Consider the following 26,379-nt stretch of genomic DNA (forward strand, 5'->3'; position numbering starts at 1 on the left):
TTCCAGTAGACCTTCCTGTAGTTTCTCGATGACATCATGGTGAGTATGCTCGTCTTACAACTTAAAGGATGTTATTTCTAGGCTACAGCTACACTAGAGAATTTACAGTGGTGGAGCTGCACTGCTGTAAGCTAATGTAACCGCTCTAAGCTGATGGGAGAGAGCTCTCCCTTCAGCTTCAAGACTCCCGCCCTGTGAGCAGTGCTAATTACGTCGCCAGGAGAAGCTCTCCCACCAGCATAGTGTTGTCTACCCTGGTGCTTAGGTTGGTGTAACTTACGTTGCGTTTTCACACCCCCAAGTGACTTAAGTTATACTGCAGTAAGGGCTAGTGTGGACACAGCCTTGCTGTCAGCTCACTAAGGGCAAAGAGAATCAAGGTGGGATCGTTCTCATGCATCATCACCAGTAAAAATGTTCCTAAGCCCAAATTAAACCCCCTAATACCTGTGCAACTCTGTTGTCTTCAGATCAGGTCCACAGTTACATTCGTGTAATCACCCTGCCACCCCTGGGTTTGCACAGGTGTCCATGATTAGAACTTCGAACAGTTCAATTGATGGTGCACATGGGAGAACAGACGACGCAGCTCACGCCCTGCCATGTCAACACAGTGCAGAGCTAGCACCAGGAACAAGATGAGAGCTTATTTTTATCTGCTAACTCAAGCAGATATACTGGAGAGAAAACCACTCAGGCCCCAGTTTTGCCTTGCCTGCCCCTTGTGTTCTCTCCGATACCTTTGCTAAGTGAGTGTCAGATGCTACCAAATCACAGTTGTAGGGCTAAATTCTCTGCAGGCATATTACCACTGACCTCAGGGGAGTTAGCCGCAGATAATTTGCCCCCTGGTGTTATGCCCCCCTCAGACAGGTATAAGTGATGATAAACATGCAAGGAGCAAATCTGAGTAAGAAATCATTCTTGCATAGCTTCTTTTTAAACTAGAACCAGAGTTTTAAGACACTGGCAGTGGCACAAGCCAGCCCCAAGGCTGCTGCAGGACCACAGAAACACTGACCAGCCTTCAACCCTGATCATGAATCTGAATTTTGGATGGCAAAAAGTAACAAAATATCCCCCTCTGGAGTGAGATTTTCAGAAGAGCTCAGGGCTGGAATTTCAAGGGCTCAGCATTACAGCCAGTGAGATTTTTTTTGCACTGAAGCTCTTTTGAGGGAAGATTAGGGTTTTAACTAAATTATTTTTGAATTAAAATTATCTGCTTTTCACAGGGAAATTCTAATTCTCACTCTCTCCGCCCTCCATTGAAAAACTGAATACCCAAATACTGAAACACTTTAATTCAGAATTGCTTCCGTGGTACCTCGTGGGAGTTGTAGTTTCAGAGCCTCATGCTTCCATTCTCTTCTATGGGCTGGTCTCTCTGGTCAGACTACATTTCCCATGCTGCAGCAAATCCAGCAATTGCCATGATGTACTACCTATCCTCACCAAGAGAGGAGATGGTGATGCATCATGGGAGAGATAGTCTGACCAGGGAGCCCAGCCTATAAATGAGAATGGGATCACAAGGCATCTGAACTACAACTCCCACTATGCACCACAACATCACTTTTTTTTTTTGCAAACACTCCACCTCTTTCTCCTCCCCCTCCAAAACCCCCAACTACCACCACTTTCCAAACAGTTCTACTCAGTACCCAGCACCTTCTAGTCCTGTGACTCTTCAAGAGAGATTTTCAACTGAGTGTAGCACCCAGTGTGCTGGGCACTTAGGCACCAGCTGGATTTTTCCAAATTGGGAGCTGAGCTCTTTTGAAAACCTAGTGTTTATTTGCTTGCAGATGTGGCCTTCATCGTCCCAGAGAAAAGAGATCCAAGCACAGGCTGTCAGCCCCGGTAGCAGTTCTTAAGTTTATTTGTAAACTGTTCTTTGGTAAACAATAAGACAGACCTTGAAAAGAACAAAACAAAACAAAAAAAAAGAGACAGAGAAAAATTATTCACTCCAGATTCAGGAATGCACAGGAAACAAACTATGCCAACGCAAGAGACACAGGCTGTACCCAGGAAGAGAACTGGACTATCACCCTACTGAATACTTAGCCTAAATCACAGAGCCATTGGTGGATGGGGTCATGCATCACTGCCCCTCTCGCTACTGCTGGCAAAGATTCTGTGACCTGGGTCACAAGCAGATCAGCAGGCCTAGTGGGGGGAGGGGGGTTGGAGTTGTTTGGTCAGGGACCCACCCAGTTGCTCTCCCTGCTCACACTTGCCCTCTCTAGTCATCTTTGTGGAAGGTGGCAGGGTGGGGGAGGTGTTGGAGGAGTGGGGGTGGTGCCTCTTTACATGGGGGGCTCGTTGCAGAGTACAATTTCCAGTTCCTTGCGGTATAGCTTCCCCCCGTCGGAGAGGTTCATGATGCTCTTTCTGTAGTTGGTGAGCTGCTGGATGTTCATTTCCTGGCAGACGGTAACAGAAAGGAACGTGAGATAGAATGGCTGCATACACAGGACTAGATTTCAATGGTGTGTTATGGGATGAGCTGGCCCTTTGAAGTGGGGTTCGAGGACCTCCCAGATAGGGTTGCTGACTTGGAATGTCTGATTCTTAAATATTACCACCAGCAATGCCAGAACCTCCCCTGCCCCCCCATCCCAAGGCCCTGCCCCTCCACCATCACTTGCTGCTTTTCCTTTCCCACCCACTCCTGCCTGGGTCAGGAGGGACTCGCCCACAGAGCTGGGGGTGGGAGCTGCAGCTGCCCGACATAGGCAGGAGGCAGCCATAGCCGAGTAGGGGGGGCTGGAGTGGGTGAAGACCCGGCACCTCCCCATCTGCAGCATCCACAGTTTGGGTGTCCGGTCAGTAGATCTGACTGGACACTGTCTGGTCCCCTTTTTGACTGGACTTTCCAGTTGAAAACCAGGCACTGTAGGCTGGTAGCAAAGCATGCTGGGAAGAGAGGCAGTATAAAGGTTGCTTGTGGCAGTTCCCCCTAGTGAGGGGGAAAAAAAGAGGGGAGTTGGATCTCTCCATGGGAGGAAGCTTGGATGTGGGGAGACCTTGAGAAGGAGGGAGCAGAACCCCTCATAGGAGACCCTTGGGCGGAGGGCTAATGCGACTCAGCCAGCAAGGGGAAATGGACAACAGCTGTGTCTGAAGGCAAGAGGTGAGCTGCTTTCTTCCTGAGAGGGGCCAGGCCCAGAGACTCGAACTCCGCCATGGTATGCGGCTGCAGCACCACTGAGAGCAGTGCAGTTTCCCCAGCGTAAAGCGGGCGCAAGACAGGTAAATCAGGCCCAGTCTCTGCATTTGGCCTACAGACTTGCTTACTCTTTCCTTAAGTACCTCTTGGACTCTGCAAAACAGCCGGAGCAGCTGGTCGTACTCTGGCTAGAATGACCCTCACCCCTGCACAGAGAGTCAGAAGCACTGAACTCTTAGAATGGAGCAGATGTGGGACTTCAGTGGAGCACAGGCCTCTGCACGGAGGCAAACTCTGTGCATTGAGCGGCTTGCAGGTAAACACCCATGTCCTGACTTGGCAATGGGCCATATTCACCACTGCACAGTGCAATGGCTTCTTGGCTGGGTCATCTGCAGGGATTGGACCTGGAACCTGTGGATCTAGAACCATGAGCCGCTGCTGTCTAAGCTTAATACCGGTAATAATAAACCTGCTCACTGGCAGCAGCAGCTTCCTTTGTGCCGCTCTGACTGAGCAGCACCTTGCACTGCTGCAAAGGCTCAAGCAAGTGCAGGGCAACAGTGATTCAAGCGCCTGGCCTCCTCTGTCCCTGCATTCCTCAGGGCAGACATTGCTAGCACTGCGCAGGCTTCTTCACAGCCACCTGATCGGGGGCTGAGCAAACCCCCGATGCCCAGCACTAGCACTCTGGCCCACCTTCTGCACCAGGGCCGGTGCAAGGATGTTTTGTGCCCTAGGCGAAACTTCCACCTTGCACCCCCCCGTGCCCCCGCCCTGAGGCGCCCCCTCCACAGCAGCTCCCCCCCTCCACCCTGAGGCGCCCCCCCTATGGCAGCTCCCCACCCTCCACCCTAAGGTCCCCCCCCCCCGAGCTCACGCCTGCTCCGCCTCGTCCCCAAGCACACCGTCGCTGCTTCACTTCTCCCGCCTCCCAGGCTTGCGGTGCCTAAGCTGACTGGCGTTGCGAGCCTGGGCAGCGGGAGAAGTGAAGCAGCCACAGCGTGCTCGGGGAGGAGGCGGGGCAGGGGTGAGCTGGGACGGGGAGTTCCCCTGCGTGCCGCCCCCCCCCACTTACTTGCTGCAGGCGGCCCTCCCTGCGCTCCCCTGCCCCAGCTCCCTCCGCCTAAATGCCGGCAGCGACCGGGGCGGCCAAAGATCCGTCCGCCGCGGTTGCTGCCGAAGAAAATGGTGCCCCCCAAATGCCAGTGCCCTAGGCGACTGCCTAGGTCGCCTAAATGGTTACACCGGCCCTGTTCTGCACCCTGCAGGATTGAACCCTAAACGACAATACCAGCTAGGACTCCAGCACATTAACCTTTGGGCCAGATACTCCAGTGCAGCTTCTGTGCACCACATGGGTCTGCAACCAGCTGGCCCCAAGAGGAGTTCCCCATGCTTGCTGCAGGTATAAAGGATGACCCTGTGATGCACTGATCCATGCTAAGGCACTGCCCTGCACTTCATTCACACAAGACACAGACTAGTCGCGGAGGATGCAACAGCTGCTATGGCAGACCTAGGGAGCAAAGCTGCTCCAGTGGATTTGCCCGTTGACTTTAAGAGGAGCAGCCCTTAGGTTTGTCTCCATCTGTTTGCCCACAAGAAGCTCACCTTCTTGTTCTTCTCATAGAGGTCTTTCAAAAGGGCATCCAGCTCATTCTCATCAATGAAGCCACTCCCATCCTGGGTAGCAAGAGCAGGAGAATACACACACGTTAGTGGCCACTTCATCCAACCCAAGGGGCCCTGCAATCATCTCCCTGCCTCTGCTCCCTAGGGCCGCAGTGGCCCTGCTGTCAATCACCAGACCTGCCATTCCCCTGGATCACTCACAGGTTTGGGGGCCTGTAAGCTACAGGAAACCCAACACAGCAGCACTCTCTTTAGCCCAGAGGGCAGCAGTGGGGAGCTGGTTTCACTTTTGACTGTGTTCATAATGTGATGATGCCACCATCGCAGACACTGCCACTCTCACTGGGGTAAGGCCCTGAGTCAAAGCCCATTGCAGGCACCAGAAAGGCTTTGAGTATATGGCCTGGGCCAGAGCCCACTGGCACGACTCCATTGAAATCAAGGGTGTTACACTAGTATAAGTGACAGGAGAATCCTGCCCTATATACTGGCTGGTGCCAGCTCTACTCGCTATAAAGGCCTGCAGCAACGGTGGTCCAGAAAAGCAGGATTTCATTCTCAATTATTATTCTGTCTCTAAATCCACATATTCCCTGTGTTCAGATCCCTGGATTCACAGAGACTTTAAAATGTGCTCTTCTGTCCTCTGCGGGCACGACTCCCCTGCTCACATTGAAACAAGAGTCCTCCACACCCCTTCCATGAGCAGAGCGGTTGGCTACGTGCTGTGGGCCAGAGCCCCAGCTAGCATCAATTAGCATAATTATGCTGCAACTCAATGGAGCCCTGCAGATTTACACCAGCAGAGGCTCTGGCTAGAGGGTCTTTTATTCTGGGCTGGTTTTATGACGGTGAATGGGAGAAAATGCCCAAAATGCCTTTCCCAGTCGCAGCAGCTAGAGAGACTAGGGGAAATAAAGTGCAAGGAAGAGTTCTTCCTGCACCAAGCTCATGGGATTTCAAATCCCCTCGTGCTTCCCCTGCTCCCCCACCCCATCCACGCAAGCCTCTTACCTTGTCATAAAATGCAAAGATAGCGTTGAATTCCTCGGTGGCTAGTTTCATTCCCTGGACAATGACGGGAAGAATAAAGAAGTGAGCCATGCACACAGGGAGGGATGAGGGGGAAACAATCAAATGGGGGAAAAAGAGAGCCATCTTTCTTTACCTGAAATTTAAGTAGGAAGTTCTCCTGCACAGGTAAGAGTCTGCAGAGAGATTGTGAAAGGGTAAATAGGGAGCTGAGAGGAGACACTCACCCGGCACATGTGGCCACAGCGTGGGGGGAGCGTCCTCAGCGCTCTACACAGATGCTGCCCTGGAGAGATCAGCCTTGCCTGCTCGTCTGTGGATGTACTGCACTCAAGCTAGTTAGTGGAGCCCCGTGAAGATGGGCCTACAGTCTCACCAACTGGCTTCTGAATGGAGGCCTCCCTGTTTGCCACTCAGCCCGCTCAGGAAGGGCATGGTCCTCCACTCAGGGAGACCAAGGGTTAAAAGCTGTTGAGATTGATCAGATGGTCACAGACCAGACTCCCGTGGATGTCTGTCTGCACCCTGAGTTGGCATGATGAGGAGAGTCAGGCCAGATGGGGAATAGCCGCGAGGTGCATTGGCAGAATTGGGCAGGAAGCAGTTTGTTTGTACTACAGGCTGCAGCTACTGGTGATTAATCTCCAGTCATGGCAGTGCAGGGCAATGTTGTTCTTTTACAGAGGCCATAAGGCCAACGGCATCAGCCCGCCTGGAATGCTTTTCCCACAGTATCTCGTCCACCCCCGGTGCTGATTCCCCTGTGGCACTAGTGTGAGTGAGAAGTAACTCCAGGGAGCTCCATTGGTGCAATGGGAAGGGAGTCAGGGCGTTTCAAATGGCTTTGAGGCAGGACTGGAGTGGCTTGCTGAACAAGTTCAGAGGATACCTGGCTGCATGCAGCTGGATTTGATTGGGGGGAGGGGCCATAGTTTTCTTTGGCTCTTGCAGGGGAAGGGTAAGCAGCCCAAGTAGCAAGCAGTGCAAGAGGACCCTTACCGGGACATCTCCGACAGGCCCAGCTTCCCGTCCCCATTCATATCGAACATCCGCAGCTGATGGGACACAAGCCACAGTCTGTTAGTGACCGGCTCTTCCCTCCACCAACGTCCCCAGTTGGGATTGCATCTAAGCCTTTGGCAAAGCAGGGGGTCAGCTGACACCTTGCCAGCTTTCTACTGGGGGTAGGGAAAAGGGGCCTGTTAAATTCAGAGCCATGGAGGTAGGGTTGCCAGGTGTCCGGCTTTCGACTGGAAAGTTCAGTCAAAAAGGGAACCTGGCAGTGTCCGGTCACCTGCAGTAACTCGACTCCGCCAATGCAGGACGGGAAGTGCAGCAGCTGTGGCTGGAGCCTGGAGGAGCTGCTCTCTGCTCAGCTGCTCATGGAGAGGTGGCTGGCTGGCTCTCAGCCATCTCCAGCAGACAGATTGGTGTGTGGGGGGGAATCCTGCCAGCCCCTGCCTGCCCTGCTCTGCCCTGCTCTTCCCACCCTGGCCTCTTGCTCCAGGGACTGACCCCCACCCCCTCCATGCTCCACATGGGCAGGCAGGCACTGCATCCGCTCCTCCCAGCCCAGCTCTGCAGGCGGCAGGTGAGTCCCAGGATGGGGAGGGGGGAGCAACGGGGGGAGGAGCAAGCGGGAAGCAGGGCCTAGGGGTGAGGCCTTGGGGGAAGGGGCAGGAGTGGGGCTGGGTGCCCGGTTTTCAGCAGTTAGAAAGTTGGCAACCCCAGGAGAAGGGCAGGTCTGGTCCAGGGTGTGTTATGGGGAAAGCTCTCGTCAGCCAGATAAGCTTGAGTTTATAGCTACGTAAACTGTAGGGAGAAAAGTTTGAGCCAAATTGTTCCCTAGTGTAACTGTAATGGGCAACCCCCCGGGATACATTGGGCCTGTTACGTGTGTGTCTGCATTTCACACTTAGTAAAGCCTGGGACAGGTTTAACAATACCAAGCTCTTACATAGCACTTTTAATCAGTGGAGCTCAAAGCAATTTAAACAGGAGGCCACTATCATTATCCCCATTATACAGACAGCAAAACTGAGGCACAAGAGGGGAAGGGACTTGCCCAGGGTCACCTAGCAGATCAGTGTCAGAGCTGGGACAAGGCCCCAGGTCTCCACACTTCCAGCCTAGTGCACTCTTCATTAGGACAAACGGAGAGAGGTGAAACAAGTGTACTTTCCACATCACAGGCCACTAGCCAGATTCTGTTGGGAATCTCAGCAGAGAGGCCAAGGAATTGCTGGAGGCCTAGACACCGAACTCCCCTTTCGTGCTAAGAGTGGACCTGTTGGGGCAGTGGGGGAAGCCTGCCCTGCTGCCAACCATTCTGTGGTTAGACACAGGCCTCCGTTCTCCAGGGCTAGCACCGGAGAACTTTGCACTGGCCCCAGCCTGCCCTTTCCTGTGACTGAAGGGCCCAGCCCAGGGGTGTGCTGCTCACACTCCTACAACAGAATGGGCTCGAGTTTCTGAGCCAGATTTCTTACTGCCCCGGGGACTCAGGGCAGGGAGTGCTGCAGAACAAGTGCACCCGTCCTCTGTGCACCATTGCTGTTAGACAGAGCAGCACTTCTGACCGGCTCGGGGAGTCCCATCACTCCTTTGGCTGGAAGATGGTAGCGGTGACCTTGGGGAGGCTCAGGGTCCTGAGACAGAAATAGAATTGCCCCAGCCCAAGCAGAAGATAGAATTCATCCCAGTGCTACTCTGCTACGGGCGCCACAAGCTCTTTGGGGCATGTGTGTGTCCGACGCATAGCACAACGGGGGCCTGAGCAGGCCTCTCAGTGCTACCACAACCCCTGTAATAGAGAACACCTAGCCAGGCCAGGAGTTGCACTGCAGCACATGGGCTCAGACACTCGTGCGAGGGACACATTCCCCACGTTGGCTAATGGAGCTGCTCTCACTGCACCAGCTGAAGAGGAGGAGGGGGTGGGGGGAGATGTTTACCCAAACCAGGCGGGGGATGCGGGAGTATCTCTGATTTTAGCAGTGGAGGGAGGAGCTGTGTTCCCTCTGCTCTAACCCCGACGCTTTTCACCCTTCTTCAGGCAGCTGGACTCATGCAGACCGACTCCTCGGCCCCACAACTTCTTTGAGCTGGTTGCTTCTCTGCTGCAGCTGCTTCCTCAGGAAGCAGAATGGGCTCTGAATGGAGGGAGCTGGGTCAGCTGCCGTAGGGGAGGCAGCAGCAGCAGTACACCCCCCCCACCCGAGATTGGTCTCACTTACTATGGTCTGTGTATATTCTTGCAGCTTTGTCTCATCGTAGGGCTTGTTCGCTTTCTTTAACAGGTCTGACAGGAACCCCTGCGACAGGAGAGGACCACGTAAGCTTCGTCACGGTTACAGGCCCTGGCTTACCAAGGCAGAACTCCACCTGCGTTGCTGTAGTAAAAACATGCCCCTTGTTTTTCTTCACTGGGGAAAAAGGCACATTCACTGCTGGGCAGTCTAGGAATGGTGCTGAGACGCGTCACACCTGTCCAGTCAAGGGCACAATGCCAGAGCACGTCTGAAAATGTTAGTGTGGGAACTTCAAGGGGACGCAGTGGTCAGGGGCTAGTACCTTGGCACCCCCATCGCTGTGCCAGTCTCAAAGCAGCACAGTGCTTGGCACAAATTCCACTCGGACTAAACCTGGGGAATGAGGGCTTAGAGCGGAGTGCCTGCTCCTTACAGGCTCCATAGGAAGTAGCGTCTCCTCTTGCCTCTTGGGGCCAGATTTAGCCCCAGTGTACAGCGACATCAGTGGGGCTGGACCCATTTCCACTGGGGTTGAATTTGTCTGTAGGTTTGTTGGTGTAATCCCCAGTGAGCATTTCTCTCACAGCGTCACGCTGGAGATTAGGCATTTCTCACTCCGAATCACCCCCAACAGACCCTTCTTAAAAGAGCTCTAAATTCCTTCCCGAATGGGAATTGCTTGATCCCCGCTTCATTCTATGTGCCTTGAGAAATACCCCAACCCAAAGGTAAATTGCACCACAGCTCTGACCGACTCCAGTGCAGCCCTGCTGATGTGCACCAGCTGAGGAGCTGGCTCAAAACGTTCTGCTGGCTCTTCACCCTCTGAAAGGTACATGGCACCCAGCCAAGGGGACTGGCCCAATGATGTGCCCAGTCTCTCACAAGGTTTTTGAGATCCAGGGCCACCCAGAGGATTCCGGGGGCCCGGGGTCTTCGGCGGCGGGGGGTCCTTCTGTTCTGGGACCCGCCGCCAAAGTGCCCCGAAGACCCGCGGCGGGGGCCCCCCGCCGCTGAATTACCGCCGAAGCGGGACCTGCCGCCGAAGCACAGCCCGGTCTTCGGCGGTAATTTGGTGGAGGGGGGCCCCTGCCGCGGGTCTTCGGGGCACTTCGGCGGCGGGTTCCGGAAGGGAAGGCCCCCCCCGCCGCCGAATTACCGCCGAAGACCGAGCTGAACTTCGGCGGCGGGTCCCGCTCCGTCTTCAGCGGTAATTCGCCAGCGGGGGGTCCTTCCGCCCGCCAGCAAAGACCGGGAGCAGAAGAAGCTCCTGCGCCCAGCCCCGCAAGAGTTTTCCGGGGCCCCCCGGAGCGAGTGAAGGACCCCACTCCAGGGGCCCTGAAAAACTCTGGTGGGGGCCCCTGTGGGGCTCGGGGCCTGGGGCAAATTGCCCCTCTTGCCCCCCGCTCTGGGCGGCCCTGTTGAGATCAGGAGCACTTGAGCAACCCATCGAGTAAGGCAAAGCTAGGAGGAAGGGGCAGCTTCCAGCATTGTACACATCTAATATCCTAAGATGCACAGAGAGTGACCTGCCATTTCACCGGAACAGCTGGTGTTAGTAGGCTCGGTTCTGTATGGTGCAGCGAGCCCTCAACACTCCTGGACGCTGATGGCAACTGACGTTGCTCAGCACTTTACAGGAACAGCCCATAGTTACGAAGGGAATGAAGCTTTCTTGAAATGAGGCCACTGGCTCTGCAGAAGCCAGTAGGTCACAGTAAGTGGAATTTTAAGATCAATATGTTAACACAGGCAGTCTGCAAACAGTCTTATAATGTGGGGCAATATAGACAATACACAGTGAAACCTGCCTTCAGCCACCATCCACAGGGCAAAGCAGAACCCAGTTGCCTACCTAGGAGCAATGGCTTTCTAACGACTACACCAAACTGCCATGGAAACTTTGGGGTTCCTTTACAGAGGTGACTTAAGACAATGCAATGCCATCATGGAGTGAGTCCTTAGTGCAGATTCTACTGCTTGCATTTGTGCAACCCCATTGGCATTCAGTGGAGTTGCAGTGAAGTAACTGGGCAGGATTTGACCCTGGGTGTGTTTGGTGAGCTTTATTTCTAGCTGTTTCTGGACAGTTGCAGACCTCTGATCGTTATCAGCTCATCTCCCCAAGCTATTCTAATGTAGGACATTCAGTAAGAGCCTCCCATCTGCCTGAATGCTGCGCAGCCCCTAGTGCTGGGTATCCAGAGCCCAGCTCTGCTTATGCCAGAGTCAATGACAGTTTTCCCATTTGACTTCAATGGCAGCAGGAGCAGGCGCTATACTGTGAAGTACAATGCAGGCTGAAGTGATCAGGAGCTGCAAAGGGACAGTGTAAGCTATCAAGCCTAGCTTCTTACAGGCTGAGTGATCATAAGCCAGACACGAGCTGCAGCCATGCACACGCTGCTTTCCTTAGAGACTGACTCGAGAGAGAGGTATGTAGAGAATGCCACCCTAGAATAGCCCCACCAACAGCATAGCCCTTTAAAGTCATATCTCCAAGACACTCTTCAGTCATCCCCCACCTTGAGTTCATTGGCTTCTATATACCCACTGCGGTCTGTGTCATATTTCCGCCAGGCCTGCAATGGAAATGCCACATGTTAGTACAAGTGATTCTCCTACTGAAAAAAGTAATAGATTTTGGATAGTGAGACAGTGATAGCTCTTTGATCTAGAAGACAAAGGTATGGATGCGATCTAATGGCTAGAAGCTGAAGCTAGACCAATTCAGGCTAGAAATCAGGAGAAAATTTAATCCTTAGGGTAATTAACCATTGGAACAACTTACATAGGGACATGATGGATTCTCCATCACTTGAAGGCTTTAAATCTAGAATGGATGTCTTTCTAAAAGATCTACTATAGGTCAAACAGAAGTTATGGGCTCGATGCAGAAATTACTTGGTGAGTTCTAGGGCCTGTGTTATACAGGTCAGACTAGATGGTCATAATGGTCCCTTCTGGCCGTAGCAGCTTCGTGACATTCTCGTTGGGAATCCACTGATTTTACTGGGAACTGCATCCACTTAACACTGGGGCTGGATCTGGCCTGAGGTACATATGTACACAGCAGTGAATGGACTGGGACTACCCGTCAGCTTTTCCTTTTTAGGTAGCCCCTCTCGTGGCAGTGGGAATGGGGATAACTAAAGCTACCATGGCAACAGATCTACAACGCATGAGGTCCATTGTGCTAGTGATTTGTGTGTTGTCTCAGCATTGGCGCATCCATCTCAACTACAATAAGAACTACCCCACAGCCACCTGCACCAAATGCAAACGAAACCCAACCTGTTGAGGCGTTTGGCTCAGTGAGCATGAGCCTGTTCTGTAGCTGTGGAGGAGACAGGCTGTTACCCATAAACAACAGAGGTGACAAAGGGGGAGGGAAGGGCAGTAGAAATGTGCATTTTGCCCCACACTTGCTTAGCATTTATTGTAAGTTTCTCTCTGTCTCGGGTCTATCTCATCCTTTCCCATGACAGCTGAGTCCCCAGTCGAAGTCAGGCCCTATAGAGCAGGAGCCTGTTTACAGTCTCTCTCTCTGTCTCAGATATTCATGTGGACCTAACAAATCAAAAGACATTTATCTGTTCAGAGTTGGTTGATCAAAGTATTTTCCTTCTTCCTGTGAAGACCCTATGTTGTCTCCCCCACACGGTGTGTCAGAAGAGGTCTTCCTCAGTGCTATTCTACTGCCTCCTGTAGCTTTCCATCACCATCTGGCACGGGGAGATCACAGCTCCTCATTGGTCTCTGGAGTTTTCTGAAGCTTCATCTCTCAGGGGACTGGTTTTTGTCATGAGGGGAATTGGTTTAGCAGAGCTGGGTGCACTCAGGGAAAAACAGTGTCAAGAGTTCATGCTCATTATTATACTCGCTATTGATGGAGTGGGCTGAATTTAATATTTAATGGCATGTGCTTATTAAGCAATAACTCCACTTGTCTATTAAATGGCAACAGGTAGGCTCCTGTTTCATCGAACAGCATCACATTTGCATGTTGTTCTCATTTTCCAATAATGATTTAAACTCTTGCAGTGTTGCTGTGCATTGCTAAACAGCTGCTACACTTCACTAGCTGGTGAAACCTTTCATGTACATATAATATTTATGAAGAACTTTGGAATTTGTCAGACAGAGATGCCATATCACTTTATAATTTGAGAGGGTCTTTTATCCTATCCTCTTAAAGAGCGTTTAAATATTAACTACTTACGCCCCAAAAATGTCCCTCTGAAGTAGATAAGGGAGATAAAGGTCATTTTACCCTCCTCCAAAATGCTGCCACTTGTGTGTGGAACACGACTGCTGTTTGATGGCACAAAGTAACACTACATAGTTTAGGACTGAAAGTGAAGAAAAGACCATCCAAATAATACTGGGAGTGAAATTTAGGGAGGCAGAATATAAATATCTAACCTGCAATTTGGGCAAGACACAGGAGCTAACTTCCTTACTGTTCTGAGAAGTGCCACAGACAGCACCTCCAAGAGCACAGCACCCACCGACAGATATGTGTATAGACACTAATCACCTCCTGCATCCCAGATCTATCTCCCGGCTAGTCCCTTCCTCTTCAAATTCTTGAAAGAGGCTAAATAACTGATGTAAAGCACCCGGAAATTTAGAACATTCTCTTGCAACGTGAATTTCGGCAGCACAACACAAGGGAAGTCCTCCTCCCCTTCCACAAGGGAACATCCCACTAATGAGCAGCACCAGGGTGTCAAGTCCAGATTCCTGGCTAGGCCTTGGGAGTGATCAAAGAAGAGAGCTCCTGCCCCAAAACTCCCTCCCAGGTTTTCCAGTGTGAGCTGGGCCAGGCCTTTGGAGATTAGGGAGTGTTCATGGATGCCATTGTTGTGCAGGTGTGAAGATCCTGGCTTGAAGGTGAGCCTTAGTCACTGGGACTTGGGGGTTAGAAACCAGCCAACCTGTCACTCTGGGAAGAGGGAGCAGGGATGTTCCCACAGTCCACTTTGTGCTTGTCATAAACTAGCTGACTAGCTCAGGGACTTGCAGAGTACCTGTCCCCTGAACAAAGTGCATTATGACACCAGAATTATGGTGCAGGCTCTGTGGCAGACCCTGTCTGTCCGTACAGCATCGCTCAATATGGCCCCAATCCTGAACTGCTTAATACAAGCAACAGAAAGGACAAAACTACTGTGTGGATGTGTAGGGCTAAATGCTGCTCCCACTGAAGTCTGTGGCAAAACGTCCCTGGACTTTAATGGCATTACGGTTTGGCTTGTTGTGTCCATAGCTATAGCTTGCCTTCAGTGGGAGGATAGAATTGCAACTGGCATGTAGCTATTTCTTTTCCAGGTAAAAACATTCAGAGGAAGCCAGCATGGCTGCTGGACAGAGAAACCACTCCCCTAGAGAGTGTGGCCAGGCTGTATTCATTAGGAATAGCTTGTTAGTCAATGCATTTCCCCTGGTAATAGTTCAAGTATATTCCCCCTGTCCTGCCAGCCTGCCTCATGCTCCCATCATCCCCAACCTCCTAACATGCAGGAGAAACATTCTACCAAACTGGTCAGAATTAAAGAAATTACAGGCCGAATTTCTTATTCAGCCCTTGATATCAGTGGAAATTTAGCCTAAAAATGGCTTCTGGAACTGGTTTGGTTAGAATAATAATAATAATAAAAATCTCTGCTCACCTCCATGAATTCAGAGCTGGAGCCAACATGCTGTCTGAAACACAACAGGAAGTTCTCCTCTGTGGGCAGGATCTGAGCCAGCTGGAGGGTAGGGGAGACAGCAAAGTGATCAGTGAGTAGAAGGCAAGTCACACAACACACAGAGAATCCTTGGCCCATCCCACTGGTGCGTGTAGACGGTGACACAATAGGATTGTGTTTCCTTTCTTACTGCATCTTTGTAATTTTTGCTGCTGTCACAGGCCACTGCCATTTTGCGAGGGAGAATCAATGCAGCATGTTGCAGAGGAGACACATACGTTGTGCTCTCTCTCTCTTATTGCAAATTTACTTTTGCTCTTAATTGTTTTGCTTAACCTAAAATAAGTCATTGAGACTGAAATAATATGGTTGCTCTTTGCACATGGAAAGAACATAAGTTTTTAAGGTCAGGCTTGACAAAGCCCTGGCTGGGATGATTTAGTTGGGTTTGGTCCTGCTTTGAGCAGGGGGTTGGACTAGACACCTCCTGAGGTCCCTTCCAACCCTGAGATTCTATGATTCAAGTCCCATCTCCATTGTTTGCAATAATTCCCTAGAAAAAGGAATTATGTTTCAGATCTTCTATCTGTTTTGTCCTCTTCCTGATGAAACACATTAGCAGAGTGCATGTTACATTCCTCTCTAATGGCTAGGCCACTAGGCAATAACAGCCTACCGCCGCTACCAGCTAACACAGTGAAACCACTAGCTCCAGTGACTGAGGTCTGTGCTTTTGTGTGAAGATCCTGGCCTTGAATTCTGCTGATAGCTACGAATGAGGTTTGTTACACTGTAATTCAACAGACTTGCTCCATGTGTTAATAAGGGAGTTTGAAAGTATTGTGGCTCTTTTTTACTTCCTTGTGTGGTGCACCAGCATCCTTGCTGAGGCTGAGCCCAGCTCTTGGAGTCGGGCTGCCGCAGAACTAACCGGGGGAGGCCAGTCACACTAAACACTTTGTTCTACCTAAAGCTTTTGTAAAAGTGGCCGTTTGACACTTTAATTTTTGATGATCAAGAAAAGGAGGATTTAAAAGTGGGGCAAAAAAAGTCCTTACGTGTACTATTGACCCCACCTAGGACAACTGAATGCAAAAGAATCCTAAAGAAATTCAGTTTCATCGACCCTGTTTACAATTTGAGCTTTTTTCCATTTGGGTGGGAAAACAAGCTAGACAAGTTCACATGTGGCTCCTAGTCAGTTTCAGGCAGAAGCTGGGTTTCAAGCACAGGACGGACAAAAAACTCTCCTTAGTGACATTTTTTAAAGGAAAACCCATGAAAACATTAGCAAGGGGGGTTGGGAACTTTTTAATATTTGAAGATCAAGGCAGCTAGGACCAAAGAGAATTGTTCCAAAGAAGATTAACAATTTGAAAAGGCCATAGATAAAACAGACCTAAACTTTGTGAGGTCCCTCTGTTTTTCCAATCAGTCAGTTCTCCTTGTCTGCCTGCCTTTCAGTGCCCTTTTCACAGCTGTCTTCTTAACTTTGAGTCATTTCTCCCAAGATAGTGTCAGTGTCTTAATCAAAGGGCTGGACAACTTTTAATAAGGCCTGCGCAAGCGAGCAGCTGGACAGAAGATTCTTCGGAAACTCAGGTTGGCAGGAGCCTTCTTTTTATTAGGAAAATAATAAAGTGGAGCTTCCTGGTAAATCGAGAGAGCAGGCAGCAGACCGGCAGGAGACAGAGTGACTGGCTTCCTTGATTTTTTCATGCAGTGGTAACAGCTAAAAGGAACCATCTCCTAGCCACTGAGAACATCCTGGCTATATAGCTGGCTTTGTCATGACAGCAACTCATCAGAGCAATTTCATTCCCTCTGCAGGTAGGGCCAAATTTAGACCCGGTGTCACTCCAGTGACTTCAACAGGGAGGAGTTTGGCCTGACGAGTTCCCAGATACTATAAAGCTGGAAGGACGTAGACTGGGGAGCAAAAGATCGTATAGCCCCCACTGCGCATTGTATATACAGTATCCCTGCTCCCCAGTCAGAGTCCTCCCCTCGGAAAGAGAAATGAAGTCCGGTTCTGCGAACCAACAGTGGATTCATGCACATCCCACCCATTATGGATGTGACTGGCTTCAGCTGAATTGCTGCCATCCTAAGCCCGGCTTCTGCTGTGCCCATGACACACAGTGCGAAGCATGTTGGGATATGACGGAGTCAGGCCAATTACATATTACTGCTCCCTCTGCATGTGCTGGCTGAAACGCAGGGCCCAGGCCTGGGGCCTGACTCATGCTGAGGAGCATTTTGGTCCATGAGTAGTTAATGGGACTAGTCAGTGTCAGTCAGGCTAGCAGGATCAGACCTGACACAACAGTGCCTCCTTGCTGGTCACAGGGGGGAAGCGGGTGGCAGTTAAAAATGAGGGTGTTACACACGCGCAAGGGTGGGGAAAGGGATGAGGACGGGGAGTCAGAATCACTGATGGCAAAGGGGGGAAAGGGAATGGGAGGAGAGGCAGAGATCAGAGGGCAGAGACCGAAATACATGCTCTGGGAGCTAGTGCCTCATGACTCACAGGCAGGGAGGGCAGAATACAGAAAAGCTAATCCACCTCTGGGGAAGGAGCCAGCCAGACATGCTGCCCTTATCTTACAGGGACATCCCTTCCTTGGTGCCTAGCCTCCTATGCACAGGGATTTGCCAGCATCGTCACAATGTGTGGACCACATCACAACAGGGAGCGCCTCTCTACCACTATCCTCTCTCCTGTCCATCACTGTGTGCACCCAGCTCCCCTACTGGCGACTGAACAGCTGCCCTGGGCCAACCACAGTAACTACTTATGTAGCCAAAGTACTTGGGGCAGTCGTGGGATTCGAATCCAGGACCTACCGAGCTGACTAGATGGGGGTTGGACTAGATGACCTCTTGAGGTCCCTTCCAACCCTGAGATTCTATGAAAGCAGAAAGTAAGTGGGGGGCTGGCCCCCTACTGAAACTTAGTGGGTTTTTGGTCAGTCCCTCCCACTATTAAAAGAAAGGGGAAGGGCCAAAGAGCAATCAGGATCGTGAGATTGTCAGTCCACAGGGCCAATGGGGAGAGGCCAACACTCCAAGTCAGCCCCATTGACAGGGCAGGCGAGCCAATGAGGGAGTGAGGGGCCTGGGGTCCTGTCCTCCCTGTGAGGTGCAGCTGCCTGGGTCACAGTAGGGCAGAGCTAAGGAGAGCAGCAGCATGGAGTCAGAGGTGGGCTGGAGCTGGTGCAGTGCAGACCAGCCGTGCCGACGGGAGCCAGGGCTGAGCTGGGATGGCAGGCATCCCTCATGCCATGAGTAACACCAGAGAAGAGAGTGGTGAGCAGCTGGGGAGAGCAAGGGGCTCTGGGGAGAGGGCCCAGCGCAGGCCTGGAGCCAGCTGGGTGGGGTGTCCCTGGGCCCATGGGCGGGGTGTCCTTGTTCCTTTAACCTTTTCTGTTTTCCCTCATTTTTCTTACAGTTGCTGTTTAGTAAATTGTATTTGGTTTAAGCTGTAAGTAATGATCAGTGGGCCAGGGATGGGGCTGGTGCAGAGAGAGCACCCTATCCCTTGGCCTAAGCGACCACAACAAGACTGGGGTTAAACCTCCCAGGAATCCTGGGCCCAGCTCTGTTGGGGTTAACAAGCACTCTGCCACATAGGAGCATGGAAGAAGTGTCCTCAAGGTCAGGCAGGCTTCTGGGTAAAGGAAGTGGGAGCGAGGACTCAGGTCCTTTCTCTGATTCCACTGGGGTAGTGCAGAAACCAGGAAAGTTCCCCACAATAGTGGGACCATTCCCCCGTTTGCAATGAGCTGCCACCACTGGAGCTAAAGAAGTAAGCATTAGCAGACTTGTACACCTCTTATGGGACGCAGTGTGGCCTAGCAGACAGAGCACTGAACTGGGAACCAGGAGACCTTGGTTATATTCCCAGCTCTGTCACTGGTCTGGTGGGTGACATTGTGCAAGTCACTTTGCTGCTCTGTGCCTCAGTTTCCCCATCTGCCAAATGGGGATTATGATGATCAGTGTAAGAACTTTCTATTCTGTATATCAGCCATTAGAGGGCAACAGATTGAGATTCCTCACTACCCAGAGTGCAGATCACACTTACCTGGGCAGGCAATATTAGTGCTGAATGGAAACACGGAGAAGCCAAATCCTCGTGACCAGCCAGCTCCCCATTGGTCACCATGAAGTGCTCTGCAGACTGTAGTCTGGGACTACTGCCTCATTAAAACAATATGCCCCACAGTTCTCTCTCATATTGGAACAATCATGCAAAATAGATACAACTTTGATACCTCATCCCAGGTATGATTTTATACCACTGTCCCTGAAAAATCTGCTTCATCTTTGACCTGACAGTTGATATAAGAGTTTATAGCCCTTCTCAAATCTTATTCTAGCTACGTCATTTTTATTGTTCCTATCAATGTCTAATCCTTTCCTACATCCCACTAAGCTCTTGGATTTAATCATTTCCTGCAGCAGTGAGAACCAGGCCTCCTGGGTTCAGTTCTTGTCACTCCGACAAAGCAGAAATAGAAATGGTCCAGGAAAAGGCAGCAGAAATGATTAGAAGCCTGTAGAGACTATATGAAGATAAATTAAAAAGATTAAGATGCTTTCCTTTAGAGAGCAGATGAATGAGAGGGATATAAAATCATTACTGGGAGAGAGGAGGGTTCCCATTTGCTCAATCCCATAACATGGGCGCAAAGGGGCAGCCGATGAAATGTAAATCAACAACTTCTACAGCTGATAAAGGGAAATTCTGTTTTATGCAGTGCATAGTTAGCCAGTGGAACTCACTGCCACAATATGTTAGTGGGATAGAAGGAGGAATTAAACATGTATATGAATAGTGAGACCATCAGCAGCAGTTACACTAGCTGGGATAACAATCCATAATGAGCATCAGCTCATGCTTCAGGACACAAGGCAACCACATTAGCTGCCAGGGGCTCAGAAGATGTTTCTCCCATGGCTATTGGATTGTACTGTTGTCCATGTGGTAGGGAACCAAGGATGCATTTTCAAAGGTGCCTAAAGGAACCAGGTGCTCAGATCCCATGGAAATCCAGTGGGATCTGGACACTGGACTCCCTGAGGCTGCTTTGACAATGCAGCCTAATGCAGCATGCGGCAGGATTCCCACTCCCCACTTCTGGAGTGCAAGAGGATCCATGTGTCCATGCTAGGATCTAATCCCCCAACATAGGTGGGCCATCCCGGTCCCAGTGAAGCCAATGACAAGTCACCCACTGACGCCAGTGGGGCCAGGATTCCCCCGAGCATAGTAGTATCGATGAGAGCAGCTTGTGGGAGCGATGCCGGCGCTAGCACCACTCACCTCTGCCATTTCAATTCTGCCATCTGCATTCTTGTCATACTTCTGCATGAACTCCTTCATCTTCTCTGCAAAGTTACCGTTCTTGGAGTCCTGTGAACAAAGCGAGAAGGTTTGTCCCTCTTGACCTCCAGCACGGCCTCTGTGCCCACCGGCTCCTCCCGCTCTGTGACTGTGCCTGGTCAGTGCACTGGCTTCGAGCCATGAAAGGATGAGAGAGAACAGCAAATGGGAAGGACGCTGCTTGGATGTCGAACAGGCCAGTACATCAGAGAGGAGCCCCTTTCCCTCTTAACCCAAGGCAGGAGAGCCAATGGAATATCCAACCTCAGCGCACTAGGGTTAAATTACACTAGTGTCCATGCGTCCCGTTGCACTAGGCTCTGTGCACACGCACAAAGAGACAGACCCTGCCCGGAAGAGTTTACAGTCTAACTAGACAAGAAGAATTAGTCTCATTCCCAGCTAAGAAGCTGAGGTACAGTGAGATTGAGGGAGACTCAGGGAGGCAAGGGCAGAGCTAGGAGGTGAATCGGATTTTCTGCATCTGAGGCCAGTGCCTTAACCCCAAGAGGACTCCCGTCTAGTCCAAGAGAGCAGACCGGCAGCTGGCAGGGGACACTCATCTAAATGAGTCTGAGGTGAGTAACAACCCAGCCTCACATCAAACCAGGAAAGGGAGCTGCCCATGTGTCCCTGGCCAGCTAACGCCGGCTTTACAGATTACTCTGCAAAGGCTGCAAACCTTAGTAGTGAGGGTAACACGCACTGTCCAGAGCAGTCCTGTTAATGCCATTGGGGCTCCTTTGGGTGGGGAGAGGTTGCAGGAGCAGGATCTATTAATATAACTTGTGCTAAGGTGACTCTGTCTAAAGCTTCTATTGATGTGTTACACCTCAAGGCTCCAATGTTAACTCAGCGTTGCTAACTCTCGTGATTTATTGTGAAGCTCACGCTATTTGGTGTTTTCTCTTCAAGCCCCAGCTCATGGAGTCATGTGATTATAGAGGAATTGCAGCTTGCATTTAAAAAAAAGTAGGATTTGAGCACTTGGGTCTGTGGAGAAAAGCTGGAAAATGTGACCCCCTAAAGGCTCCAACAACAAATATAAAGACCCCAGAGCTCTTATTTTTGTGATTGGGAGGGGTGGTGGGGGAGATTGGCTTGTGATTTTTGCAGGGAGGCATTTGGCAATGTTGTTAATGACTCAAAAATGGCAAAGCAGATTTTGCAGAAACTTCCCTAAACAAACATCACCTTGGGGCTGAGACCAAGCCTGGAGGGCCAGATACTGGAGACACTTATGACATGGACAAGCAGAATATTGTGTGTACCGGGGAAAAAGACAAACTACCCACATCCAGCTCTACTCAGCTTGCAAGTCACAGCAGCTGGAAAACAATAACCAGCCTTTCCCCAAGCAGCAGATAGGAGTCTAATGGTCACCCTCTTTTCAGCACCCTCTTCCTTAGTCGGCTTGTCATTTACTCACTGAAAACAAGAAACAAGATCACGAGGTCTGAGGCTTTGTTGCTAGAGTGTCTCAGCCATTAGAAGAGACCAAATTAGATACTAAACAACTGCTCAGCAGCAGTTAAGAAGTTGATGTGCAGAGGAAGTGCAGTCCAGTGGTTAGGGGAGGGGGAACTAGGTGCTAGTGCTCCTGAATACTGTTCCTGATTCAGCCACGGACTTGATTCATGGCCTTAAGCAAGTCTCTTCACCTTCCTTGTGCCTCAGTTTCCCTATTGTTAAAATGGGGCGAATAATATTCTCTCCTAGGATTGCTGTCTGGCTTAATTGATTTCCATACACACAGTGGCTGGAGATCCTCAAATGCCAGGTGCTATTACATTTGTGTTGACTTTTGTTTGGGGCCAGTTCTTCCGTCTGTGAATAATCTGATGGGTGGGTCCCTCTTTAAAGCAGCAGGGGCTTGCCATGCCTTCTTACCTTCTGGCCTTTGCACAGCCGAAGCAGTAGAAAAGGCCACCTGGGCTAAACCTGGTTAGGTGAGGGGTTTTCACTGGCCAGCAGGGGGCAGTGTGGTGACTGGGGCTGAGCAGCGTTTGGTCAGCAGGGGATGGGCAATGGACCTGCTAAGGAACAGGCTTATGCACACAGTATGCGTCTGGGCTCAGGGCCGCCCCGAGGATTCAGGGGGCCTGGGGCAAAGCCATTTCAGGGGCCCCTTCCTGTCTGGGCTCACGCCATGTCAAATGGCTTGGCCTGAGTGAGCAAACCTTGGCTGATGGGGAGGGGCCAGCGGCACAGAGTGGAGCTCGTTCGCTGCCCTCTCCGCGCTCCCCTGTAACGGGAGCACAGCCCCAGGAGGCAAGAACAATCCAACAGCAGCCTGGTTATGCCACAGCCCCTCCGAGGCAGTGAGGCCCCTGCTCTGCAAGGCTGTTTGGAAGAAGAGGAGATCGTGTTTCCATAATTTATGCTGTCAGCTCCGTCTGCAGCCTTGCATATGCTCCAATGAATATTGCACAGACATCCGCCGGCAGGCTGCCAGGCTCTGTGCCACCTGTGCCAGCCTGATGATCACGTGGCAGTGGCCGAGCCTAGTTCAGTCTCACAGTGGTGTGAGAAGGGTGCTGAGCTGCAGGGAAAGCTCGTCTCTGGCTTGGTTTGGCCAGAGAGAGGCCTCCATGACCCAGAATATGAGGGTGATACTGGGGAGGAGGGGAGGAGAAAATCAGAAGAATAAATGAGGCTCTTTGGGGATCCAACCCCCCCTTCCCAAAACCCACCCCTGGATGTTAGGGCTAGAATAAAGGTTTCATAAGGAAGGAGATCAGAGCTGGCTTGATGGCAGGGCTCTGGGCTGTCATGCAGGACAAGTGGCTTCAGGGTCCAGTCGGGACTAGCAGGGACTGGGCTCGGGCTGCAGAGTTGGTAGCTAGGGTCTGAAAGTAGCAAATCACCTGAGTTGCTCAGCAGTGGCTCTCTCAGCTGACTGAGGCCTGAATGGCTTTCGGCCTGGTGCTTAGCCAGTGAGGGCTGGTGACTGAACCCACCCCAGACGTTTCAAAATCACAAGTCGGCCCCCTCCAAAATCATGAGTTTTGGGGAAAAATAACCCATTTGGGGTGCTTTTTATTTGCCTACTGATATCGGAACCTTCAGGTTGTCCTCGGGTCACGTTCTCTAGCTGAGGGCTAGAAACGTATTTGTATTGACCATTTTAAAGCTGTTCTTTACTAACCAGAAGTAGCCAGGACCTGAATTCCCAACATCAACTGCAATACGGCATTGCCAGCTGCTGGGGCCTTAACATCAGTCGTGATGCAGAAGAGTGAGTGACCATCCTGCTCCTTGCAGCACAGCACCTCTAGCTCTATGCTGGGCTAGTGGGGTCAAAAGTGACCTAGAGGGGAGTACCCCACCTACTGAACCTTTCACACACACACCTTCCTGTAGCTGGGGCTTTGGGGCTGCAAAAGAGTCTCATGTAATCACTTGACTCCAGTAGCTGGAGCTTTAAGTAAAACATCAAATATGGCAACACAGACAGTGCAGCCTACAAATGCATATTTACAACAGATGTTTCCAGTGTTTACAGAGAGGCCATAGGCTTTTTAAAGCCAACTGTGAGCCATGTAATAATGTGAACATGTGGGGGAAATATCCTAACTTCTCAGGACATGGAAAGGGTAAGGCACAGACTGATTCCTAGCCAAATCCTGCTGACTCTGAAGAGTCAGGACCAATCATCATCAAGGCCTGGTCTACACTACGAGTTTATCTCGAATTTAGCAGCATTAAACCGAATTAACCCTGCACCTGTCCACACAACAAAGCCCTTTATTTCGATATAAAGGGCTCTTAATATCGATATCTGAGGGGAGCAGCGCTGAAATCGGTATTGCCATTTCGAATTAGGGTTAGTGTGGCCGCAATTCAACGGTATTGGCCTCTGGGAGCTATCCCACAGTGCACCATTGTGACCGCTCTGGACAGCAATCTGAACTTGGATGCACTAGCCAGGTAGTCAGGAAAAGCCCCACGAACTTTTGAATTTCATTTCCTGTTTGCCCAGCGTGGAGCGCTGATCAGCACAGGTGACCATGCAGTCCCAGAATCAAAAAAGAGCTCCAGCATGGTCCGTACGGGCAATACTGAATCTGATTTCTGTATGGGGAGATGAATCTGTTCTATCAGAGCTCCGTTCCAATAGACGAAATGCCAAAACATTTGAAAAAATTTCCAAGGCTATGATGGACAGAGCCCACAACAGGGACTCAACACAGTGCTGCGTGAAACTTAAGGAGCTGAGACAAGCGTACCAGAAAGCCAAAGAATCAAATGGACACTCACGGAGGGAGGGGCGACTGACAACTGTAGCTATCCCACAGTTCCCGCACTCTCCGAAAACCATTTGAATTCTTGGCTGAGCTCCCAAAGCCGGAAGGGTCAAAAACATTGTCACGGGTGGTTCAGGGTATATGTCATCACACACACACCACACCCCCTGTGAAAGCAAAGGAAAAAAATCCTCTCTCACCTTTTTTCAATGTCACCGTATGTCTACTGGATGCTGCTGGCAGATGCGGTGCTGCAGCGCTACACAGCAGCATCCCCTTCCCTTCCCTTCCCATGCCTTGCGGACGGCAGACGGTACACTAGGACTGGTATCCGTCATCGTCGTCCCGTGAGTGCTCCTGGCCGGCCTCGGTGAGGTCGGCCGGGGGCGCCTGGGCATAAATGGGAATGACTCCAGGTCATTCTCTTCTTTAAGTTTTGTCTCCTGGAGATTCACTCCTGCCTGGCATATCATAGTAGCTGGAGGCTGCCCTCCCCTCCCCCCTTTGATCTCTGCTTGCAGAGGCAATAAAGTCAGTGTTGTTTCTTATTCATGCATTCTTTATTACTTCATCACACAAATGGGGGGATAACTGCCACGGTAGCCCAGGAGGGGTGGGGGAGGAGGGAAGCAATGGGTGGCGTTGTTGCAGGAGCACCCCCTAGAATGGCATGCAGCTCATCATTTCTGCAGGATGTCTGGGGCTCTGACCCAGAGCGGCCATTTGCCTCTCTGGTTCTTTAGTAGGCTTGCCTGATATTCTAGGCAGGACTGACTCTCCATTAGACAAAACATAAAGAAGAGACTGACCTGGGGAGTCATTCCCATTTTTGTCCATGAGCCCCTGACCAACCTCACCGAGGCCGGCCAGGAGCACCCATGACAGCAGCAGACGGTATAGTGTGACTGGTAACCGTCATTGTCAACTTGCAAAGCAGCAGATGGTACAGTAGGGCTGGTAACCGTCTTTGCTAACTTGCAAAGGCAAGAGGATGCTGCTGTGTAGCGCTGCAGTACCACATCTGTTAGCAACATCCAGTAGACATATGGTGACAGTGAAAAAAGGCTAAACGGGCTCCATGATTGCCATGCTATGGTGTCTGCCCGGGCTTTCACGGAGGGAGGATTGACTGACGACATTTACCCATAACCACCTGTGACAAATTTTTGGCCCCATCAGGCATTGGGATCTCAACCCAGAATTCCAATGGGCGGGGGAGACTGCGGGAACTATGGGATAGCTATGGGATAGCTACCCACAGTGAAATGCTCCGGAAGTCGATGCTAGCCTCGGACCGTGGACGCACACCGCCGAATTAATGTGCTTAGTGTGGCCGCGTGCACTCGACTTTATACAATCTGTTTCCAAAAACCGGTTTCTGTAAAATCGGAATAATCCCGTAGTGTAGACATACCCCAAGAGGTGTAGCTTGGCACCCACACTGGGATTTTAGGTACCCGAGAAGTGGGCCTGAGACAGAGCGTTCAGAACCAGACTGTTCCAATGTCCAGAGCTGTTTGGAGCCAGGACTGGGACACCACACCAATCTCGAGTCAGTCCTAAGCCCCTGAGTCCTTTTGAAGTTTGCTTTTCACTCCTGGGCATGGCCCCTAAAACTTGCAGGTGACGGGCACAGATTCCAGCTCCCTGAGAAGGGCTCTTCATTGCAACCCTCACAGGGAATGAGGCAACACTGGGCTGTGTGGGAGACTCAGGTCAGGAGAAGAACAGGGAAGGAGGGAAGAAAGAGGAGGAGGAAGAACGGCAGGAAGAGGAAAGGAAATGTGTTTTTCTTACCACTCCAGCCCCCTTTCTAGCACTTTCCAGCTCCTGGAAGAAGTTTTCCAGTTCCTTGCCTTCAATGTAGCCATTTCCTGCAAGGAAAACAAATATATGGTTAATAGTGGTGGAGCCAGGGAGGGGGTTAAGGCAGTGCCAGATTAAGGCCTGTGCG

General features: G+C 51.1%; 1 protein-coding gene across 1 annotated transcript in view; it reads right to left on the minus strand.

The window, feature by feature from the left end:
• Window positions 1-1,864: 1,864 nt before the first annotated feature.
• Window positions 1,865-26,379, minus strand: part of CALB2 (calbindin 2) — a 50,563-nt gene continuing 26,048 nt past the window's right edge. The window contains exons 2-11 of the mRNA XM_044987815.1: window positions 26,223-26,299; window positions 20,119-20,208; window positions 14,769-14,849; window positions 11,619-11,675; window positions 9,079-9,156; window positions 6,842-6,897; window positions 5,979-6,018; window positions 5,825-5,878; window positions 4,790-4,861; window positions 1,865-2,429 (exon numbers count right to left, since the gene is read on the minus strand). Of these exons, the coding sequence (XP_044843750.1) occupies window positions 2,313-2,429; window positions 4,790-4,861; window positions 5,825-5,878; window positions 5,979-6,018; window positions 6,842-6,897; window positions 9,079-9,156; window positions 11,619-11,675; window positions 14,769-14,849; window positions 20,119-20,208; window positions 26,223-26,299 (722 nt within the window). The 3' untranslated portion in view covers window positions 1,865-2,312. The remainder of the gene's footprint in view (window positions 2,430-4,789; window positions 4,862-5,824; window positions 5,879-5,978; window positions 6,019-6,841; window positions 6,898-9,078; window positions 9,157-11,618; window positions 11,676-14,768; window positions 14,850-20,118; window positions 20,209-26,222; window positions 26,300-26,379) is intronic.

Source organism: Mauremys mutica, chromosome 14 (genome assembly GCF_020497125.1).
Source record: "Mauremys mutica isolate MM-2020 ecotype Southern chromosome 14, ASM2049712v1, whole genome shotgun sequence".
NCBI lineage: Eukaryota > Metazoa > Chordata > Testudines > Geoemydidae > Mauremys > Mauremys mutica.